The 8,468-nt window shown below is 36.7% G+C and overlaps 1 protein-coding gene across 1 annotated transcript; it reads left to right on the top strand.

Moving 5' to 3' along the window:
- The first annotated feature begins 1,439 nt into the window (after positions 1-1,439).
- On the top strand, positions 1,440-6,566 carry LOC103964433 (aspartic proteinase 36). Its single transcript, XM_048590180.1, has 10 exons — positions 1,440-1,818; positions 2,345-2,474; positions 2,583-2,833; positions 3,341-3,568; positions 4,310-4,472; positions 4,923-4,996; positions 5,145-5,241; positions 5,353-5,416; positions 5,620-5,691; positions 5,791-6,566. The coding sequence occupies exons 1-10, from the start codon at positions 1,577-1,579 to the stop codon at positions 5,955-5,957; spliced, it is 1,488 nt and encodes a 495-aa protein (XP_048446137.1). The 5' UTR covers positions 1,440-1,576; the 3' UTR covers positions 5,958-6,566.
- Positions 6,567-8,468: the final 1,902 nt, after the last annotated feature.

Here is an 8,468-nt window from a genome sequence, read left to right on the forward strand (position 1 = left end):
TTAATAACAATTTGGTAGTATTATTTGTTGGATAAATGGTACTTTGCCTGTGATTGTCGTCTGACATCCCCACAAGTACGGCTAACATTTTCCTTTCACCATGATCCACCCTTACTTTACCTTTCTGATCAACAATCACGCTCGGATCCCCCAGTGAGTGCTACACAGCTCCAAACAGTGACTCGATTCGTTGATGATTTCGTTGTTTTTCTTTTTAACAAATGATTTTATTTCTATTAAGGTGGTGAAGGAATTGATTAAATTTATAATGAATTAGTAATAATGTAAATTAATTTTATTTTTAACAAAATACGAATTTAAAAGTTTTTACTTACATATCAACAGCTTTACTGTTCGGGTTGTCACTACAAAAATAAAGCGTGCTGTACACGCGGCGCACCGAACGTAGAGAAACCAACTCACGTTTTGCTACCTGCAAAGTCTGTTATGGCCTTTTCGTTTTTTCCACTTCCTGTTTTTTTTTTTTGAACTCCTCCACTTGAAGAAATTTCAAGAGTAATCCAAATTCCCAACGTATGAAAAATACAAAAAGCTATCCACATGCCCGAGATTACCCTCTTGCTTCTAGAATCATAATAAAAGAATGTGTGTTTGAATTTTTTGGTCTAATGTGTGAATTCGGTTTTTTAGGGAACTTAGCCCACTTTGTACATGGTAGGAGAATTTTTGAATTCGAGCTCCAAATAACATTAGTGCGACACTTTTTATTTGAAGATAATCGTTAAAGTGTTATATTTATGTTATTGCAATATTATTTATGTGTTATAATATAGATTGATACTTAAATAATAAACCAACGAGAAAGTTTATAATTACAAATCAATCGTATCCTGTTGGATTCTATTTCATTCGTCAGTTAACGTAAAGTGAGGAGTTGAGCTCGAACTAGCAAACCAAAGTCACTTTCAGAACCATACTTCCTAATATGCGTATGTGCATAATAATTGCTTCTTAAAGTGTTGAAGCATGAAGGGTGTATTGAATTTTTATATTAGAATTTTGTTTTGGTAGACAAATATATCTTGAATAAGAAAATGGGTACAACTAGACAATTGTTATTATCGCGGTATATGTAATTTGAATTTTAAAATTTAGAGTCTCTTTTGACAATAACATGGTTTAGTTGAAACTAGATTTGCCCAAATGAGTTTGTTTTGGGTTTGTAAACACACTCGTAGCAATGGAACAAATATTCAAGGGTATATCTCTTTAGTACTACGGTATAATAATATTTTTTTCATTTGTAAGTGAGATGTTTTAAGTTCGATTCTTGTTAAAGACAAATTTGAATAACATTATTACTAATACATAGTAAAGCGATAATAATGTCTTGTTAAAAAAAGAAAAAGTATTCAAGGGTATAATAGTCATTCTAGTCTCTATTAAACTCCTCGAGTTGCGTGCCCAAATCATTTCTCATAAACTGGTTCCAAATTTTGCAACTTCCCGTTTTAAGCAGCAAACAGCAAACTAAGCAAGTAGCACCACCACCACCTCCATCTTTGCCACTGAATTTCCCTCTCAGCCAACTCAAAAAACGCACCGCTTCGCCGAAATGCGGGTCTCCAAAGTTCCGATCTTGGCCTCCTTCGCAGCGCTGCTCTCTCTCTCCGTCGTCTACTGCGGCTTCCCGGCCACCTTTCTTTCTCTAGAACGTGCCTTTCCGCCGAGCCACCGAGTCGAACTCGACCAGCTCCTAGCCCGCGACCGAGTCAGGCACGCCCGGCTCTTGCAGAACGTGGCGGGCGGCGTTGTCGACTTCTCAGTCGAAGGCACCTCCGATCCCTACCTCGTCGGGTAATTTTATCATCTGGGTTCTCTTGAATGAAGCTTCTAATGTGTTTGCATTAATGGCTTTGTCTCAGATTTTGGTAGATTTTATCGGGTGAGTTGAGTGTTCTTTCTGGGTGTTTGTTAATCTTTTGTGGGTTCTTAATTGGGTAAGCATTTATTGTGTCTCTGAGGGGTTTGTATTTTCTATTTCTAGTTCTGTTTGGTTGCTGAGAAAATGTGAAGTGAAAGAAAATTACAAAAAGCTCGAGTTTTTCTGTTTTCAGTTCCTCTGCAAATGAGTTCTTTAATGCTTTCTCACTGACCAAATTTGACGATTCATGGGTTTTTAGCATATGCAAATTTGAAAGAAAAAAAAACATTTTTCTTTCTATTTTTATGTAGTTTCTGTTGAAAACGTTGACTGAGTTTGGCTTTTTGCTGTTTGTTTCTGGTTCGATGGATTTTTTTTCTTGTTTCTATTTGGTTTTCTTCTGTTTTATTATGCAACTAAGATTTATGATTTTTTTGTTCCATCATTCGGTTTATCCAGGCTTTATTTTACCAAAGTGAAATTGGGCTCTCCGCCGAAAGAATTCAATGTGCAGATTGATACCGGAAGTGACATCTTGTGGATTACCTGCAATTCCTGCAGTGATTGCCCCCAATCTAGCGGACTCGGTGTGAGTGTCTGTTTCGTTTTCTTGCTTGCTGTCATTCAAGAAGTTTGTAGAGTAAATAGGTAATTTAATGCGTAACAATCTTGCAAATTTCTGTCCCTTGGTTTGCAGATTCCGCTCAATTTCTACGATTCTCTGAGCTCTTCAACTGCGGGGCTGATCCCCTGTACAGACCCAATGTGCACTTCCTCAGTTCAAACTTCGTCAACTGAATGTTCTCCGCAGAGTAATCAGTGCAGTTATACTTTCCAATACGGTGATGGAAGTGGGACAACTGGTTATTATGTATCGGATGCACTATACTTTGACATGATTCTGGGACAGTCTTATATCACTAACTCTTCAGCATTTGTTGTTTTCGGGTGCGTGTTTCAACTTCAACTGAAATGGTGTGCACACCAAATGTGGAATAGAAAGAAATCCTTAACAAACAAATGATAGAGGCAAAATATAATAATTAACTTTGTATGAAGATTGCTCAGGTTTTATCAATAATTAATTCATGTTTTTTTTTTCAGGTGGTACATAGTTTATCTGTATTTACTATTTACGATAAATTTTAAAATGGCATGGCTGAACAGTCTCATCATTTATCAGTAATAGTGACCTGTGCTTCGTAAATAACAATAAGCATGTTGTGTGCCAGAAGAACTGTAATTGATTGTGTAGAATTTCTCTGATTAGTTAGTTAGTGTGGGGGTGTGTGAGGGGGGTTGGAGTTTAATACCTGTTCAATACTTGCTATATCTGACTAAAACAAGAGTAATGGAATATCTTATATCATTGTAATTTCTCTTCATTCTTTCTGGATGCCTACATCATTTTTCATGTTTCTTTTTATTGAAGCGTATTGCCTTGGATGGGTGCAGGTGTAGTACGTATCAGTCTGGGGATTTGACTAAGACAGATAAAGCAGTGGATGGGATATTTGGGTTCGGTCAAGGGTCTCTCTCTGTTATATCACAATTGTCATCTCGAGGGATGACTCCAAGAGTGTTTTCCCATTGCTTGAAGGGAGATGGAAACGGAGGGGGTATACTTGTTCTTGGCGAGATTTTGGAGCCAAGCATTGTATATAGTCCCCTTGTCCCGTCACAGTATGTCTCTACCCTGTTGAAATTTATTTATTTATGGTTGTGATGTTTGATTTAGGTTTAAAGTTTTATGGTATAAGTATAACCCAGTCTATGAAGTGGAATTTAATTTCTACTACAGTTTTAGATTATTGTTTGTGCTTTTGTGTCTCTATATCTGTCTATTTCATTCAATGCACGATTTATCTGGTCAGCAATGGACCTTAACTCTGAATATGTTTTATGCCCCAAGGCTTGGATACCGCAACTTCATATCAAGTCATATCACTTTTGGCCTTTTAAACTTTTAGTGCTTGGCTTTTTGATATTAGCACAGAGGTTGTATTTGGGTCTGCATGGTTGAAATGCGAGGATCACTATCATTCTACCCAGAAGAAAAAGAATACAAGGATCAACTGCTGCATTTTTTTTCTGTCAGGACATGAGAAATAATGTGTTTATTCATTGTTTGTTGCTAAGTTGGATACTGTTCAGCATCATTCATCCCCGTCATGCTAATGCTTTGTTTTTAACATTATATGTTAAGAATACGATTATTGTTTCACTGAGGAAGTCTGGAAGTTTTCTCTCCGTTACTTTAATGTTCTTTTAATTGTAACAATTTATAAGAGTTATGGCTTTGTCTTTTCATGTGTACTTTTTCGGTAATACAGTGTTCACTATTTAATTGAAAATTGTCATGAGTTTTGTTTTTTGTTTTATGTTTCCAGTTAATGTAACAGATTCCTTATTTACTATTTTCAGGCCACATTACAATTTAAATCTGCAGAGCATCACTGTCAATGGGCAAACCTTGCCAATTGATCCAGCAGCCTTCACCACATCAAATGGCCGAGGAACTATTGTTGACTCGGGTACAACGTTGTCATATCTTGTGGAAGAAGCGTATGATCCTTTTATTAATGCTGTAAGTTTGTTCACTTGCTTTGATACGCTAATTTACTTAAACAATTTTCATCATTAGCATTGGGACGGAAAAGGTCATTTTGTTAGAGGAAAAGAATATATATGTATACGTATATTTTTGATGATTCACTCTTAAAAAATTGGTCAAGCTGATAGTGTTTCAGTCATCTTTATCTGTATTGCTTGATCTATGACGTAATTTCATTGGCAGAAGCTACTTTAATTAGGGCACAGTTAAGCTTAGTTCCTATTGTAATTTTTTTTTCTTTTCCTCATTTGATTCATTTCATCTCTCGTTTTAGTTTCTAATGGGGCCAACTTGACTTTGATGTGGTTGTGCAATATCTGCTCCTTCCTTTCTATTTGACTTCAGACTTCTTTTCATATGTTGCATGGAAACAAAAAGATTTCATCTCTGTACTAAAAACTGATTTTATGATTGTTTTTGTAGATAACTTCGGCTGCTTCACGAACTGCAACTCCCACCATTTCGAAAGGAAACCAGTGTTATCTAGTTTCCACCAGGTTGGTATTGTGTCTAAGTATCTTTGAAGTTTTCTCTTTAGAACAGCAGTGGACCATGGAGGGCGGGCATAATTGTGGCATATTCGTTTCTTTCTTTTTTGTTTTTAAAAAATAAATAAATCTGAATGACATCTATTTTATTTTTCAGTTTGGCTGATGTATTTCCTTCGGTTAGTCTAAACTTTGCCGGAGGTGCATCGATGGTGTTGAAACCAGAGGAGTACCTTATGCATACAGGTTTCATTGTAAGTATTCTCTGGCTTCCATTTAAACTTTCTTATTTAAAGTAGTTTCTTTAGACATCATGACTGCAAATTACATGGCGTAATTGTAATGCATCATTTCTATTGTAACAGGAAAGTGCTGCTTTGTGGTGCATTGGCTTTCAGAAGGTTCAGGGAGGGGTGACTATTTTAGGAGGTTAGTCCCCAAATTTAGGCTGGCTATTTAGCTCTATGGCCGAAAGTTTGAAGTCATATTGTATGTGCAGAACACTATGGAGTGTTTTGTTATTTTGTTTTTCTGATAGTGACTATCATAATTTGCTTTTTTTAGAACAATACTTAAACATGTGTGCAAATCATATATGTGCCATCTGATGACCTTTCGTTCTTCAATTGCAGATCTTGTTTTAAAGGACAAGATATTTGTGTATGACTTGGCTCGCCAACGGATTGGGTGGGCTAACTACGATTGTAAGTTGAATAATGTGTCCACGTAAACTCTCACTTCCTTTACAACTTTGGACCAGTTACCAATACCTTTGTCATATTGTTTGAGTTTCTCCTTTACAGGCTCAATGTCAGTAAACGTCTCTGTAACTTCTGGCAAAGACGAATATATTAATGCAGGACAGCTGGGTAAAAGCAGCTCATCGGGAGACATGCTCTTCAAGCATCTAACGTCAGGAACTCTGATTTTCCTAATGCACATACTGTGGAGCTCCCTCGCTCGAATATAAACATCAGATTGTAAGTTCCATTCTCTGTTGAAAGCGTCGTGGGTTGGCTGATCTTTTATTTATAGTGATCAGTGGGGCCTTCTGCTGTTGTTTGTTGTATTGCCAAGCACCCGGTTCCCAGTGTGTATTGGTCTGCTCTACTTCTGATTCGCGTGAATGGGGGCGTCGTAAAGATTTCTCCATCTACAGCATTGCAGAACGGTAACCTATCTCTCCACAAGTTAATGAAGGTAGTATCCAAGTGGAAGCGGAGCAAATTTATTGTAGCTATTTCTTGATTTAGCCTAGGCATATAGAAATTCTGTTCGTCAGTCCGTGTCGATATCATGTTGACTTGATGATTCCAAGCCTTGTACAAAACTGAAACTTCTAACGGTTTCTTGACGTTGACACGCTTTTCGTCCTCGAAAGAAATTTAGAAACAAGTCCATTGTTGTAGTGTGGAAATGTTGCAGAGAATTCAGAAGTGTTGTAGTTTTGATGATTCCGTTTGAAAATTGAAACCCATTCCATTAAAATATGTAATGGAATTAATTTGGTTGAAATTGTACTTCTAGGGTACATATGAAGCCCCCACCAATTATTTAATATGTACTTGTTTTTTATGAAGCACAAGTCTTATGGCCCGAAAGGCCATTCTATTTATACAGGCCAAATTAATTTGTTTCGTGGTCCTTGTGGTGACATTTCATTTTCAATGTGATGTTCGTGGTTAAAAAGTTGTTGATTAAAGACATGTGGTGAGCTCTGTTAGCAAATCATAGTTCAAATTCAAAATTTCGTTAGTTTTCTGTTAAAAAATTGTATGTGAGGATTGCTAAAACAAAATGAAGAAACCAAAAACATGGAATTGTCGTGCGCTGACTATGAGTTGAAGATGACTTAGGTTTGGATGAAATTGGGATTTGATGGGAATTCAGATGCTTGAAGCTGAAATTCAACTAGCTTTGAAAATGGAGACCGGGCATGACTGTGAGGTAAAAACATCAGCGTTAGAGCATCCCTAATAAGGGTTTTATCCTCTATAAGGTTACTATATTTAATGTTCAGCTAAGGAGAAATTTCATCGCCAATGAACTATAAAATGTGGTTGGATCCACCATTTGGACTAGCATCTTCCTTTCTTGAGTAGCAAAAAATTAGGCTACATCTAGCTCCAAAAAAAACAATAGATCCCACGAGTAGAGCCCAAAAGATATATAGCCCCTCATTGAAGAAGATTCTTTTTTAGAGCCCAAAAGATTCCTCGAAGCTCTAAAATTGACTATGTCCATCACTTTTTCAACCCCATATAGAGCCCCTTATTGGGGATTCTCTGTTATGTTGTCTCATAGCTTGATACTTGTCTTTCCTAGCCCCGCTTGGATAGAACAATTTACATAGAACGAGTATATTGCTATGTGGCATCCTGTGCCGATTATACAAGGACATGTGATAAAAAACTTATACATATCTTTATTTCAATGGTATGGGATGCCACAATGACGGTGTCCTAGTGTTGTGTAATTCTTTCTCCCACTCTCGCTCTCAAAGCTTTTTCAATTGGAAGATGCAATTTTGATATATTACATCCCGTTTTATACTTCCTAAAAATGTAAATGTGAGTTTTACTCTAATAAGAAAATTGTAAACTTAAGTCCTATTTATATTTTACTTTTTGGCGAAGATGGATTCTGACCAAACAAATAAGTAAAATAAACATTTTACTGTTGTAGGCATAATTTGCTAAACAATTATAGAGGCTAGAGAGAGGGGTGCATCAATAGTAGAAAGAAAGAGAGAGATGTGTAATTGTGAGGTGTGTTCTATTCCACCCCATTGTGCCTTTATTTATAGTAGTAGGGAAAGTTAATTCCTAACCCTAATAGGATTACAACTCTAATAGGATAATATTTAGTCGAAGAGATATGGTAGAATCCCATAAGGATATCCTAGATATGTTAGGATTTACACAATCACATTCCTAATTTAATAGGACTACAACACTCCTCCTTGAGTGTGTAAATACTCAACTAAGTGACGCATCAGGTCTTCAGCGATGAAGTAAATACAGTTGATGAAGTCGTCGACACAATGAGCGAATGCGAGTCTCAAATCAATGGAAGAATGCATAAAAAAGGTAAAATTCACAAAACCTCGCTATGGTAAAACCCAAGGTGGGAGAAAAACCCATAGACTAAGGAGAAATGTGAGAAGTTGCATTAAGTCAAAATTATACGTCTTCTAGACGCAAGTAGAAGAGCTCACAAGGGTATGACCAACCCATGATGGGTGCCTCGTTAAAACCTAGTTAGGTGGCAAAAACCCAGTGGAAAAAATGCTCTTAATCTTAGGGAAAAAGAGTACATTAAGATCAAGTGAATATACTTCTGGATACTCATCCTGAGTTTGACAGAACTTCCAAATGAGAACTACAAGCATTGCATATGAATAGTTAGGCATACCAATTATTCAAACAAGCTTCTGGAAGGTTGACTTCGGTAATGACATTATGTAGAGGTCGCAAGGTTG

This window comes from the organism of the source record quoted next, unplaced genomic scaffold (genome assembly GCF_019419815.1).
Source record: "Pyrus x bretschneideri cultivar Hongxiangsu unplaced genomic scaffold, Pyrus_bretschneideri_v1 Contig30, whole genome shotgun sequence".
NCBI classification, from domain to species: Eukaryota; Viridiplantae; Streptophyta; class Magnoliopsida; order Rosales; family Rosaceae; genus Pyrus; species Pyrus x bretschneideri.

Bases quoted from the DNA above. Each gene is read 5' to 3' on its own strand.
- LOC103964433 (XM_048590180.1), top strand. From the start codon at position 1,577: ATGCGGGTCTCCAAAGTTCCGATCTTGGCCTCCTTCGCAGCGCTGCTC. The intron at 2,834-3,340 runs GTGCGTGTTTCA...GGATGGGTGCAG, and splicing joins TCAGCATTTGTTGTTTTCGG to GTGTAGTACGTATCAGTCTG. The intron at 5,242-5,352 runs GTAAGTATTCTC...CTATTGTAACAG, and splicing joins TTATGCATACAGGTTTCATT to GAAAGTGCTGCTTTGTGGTG.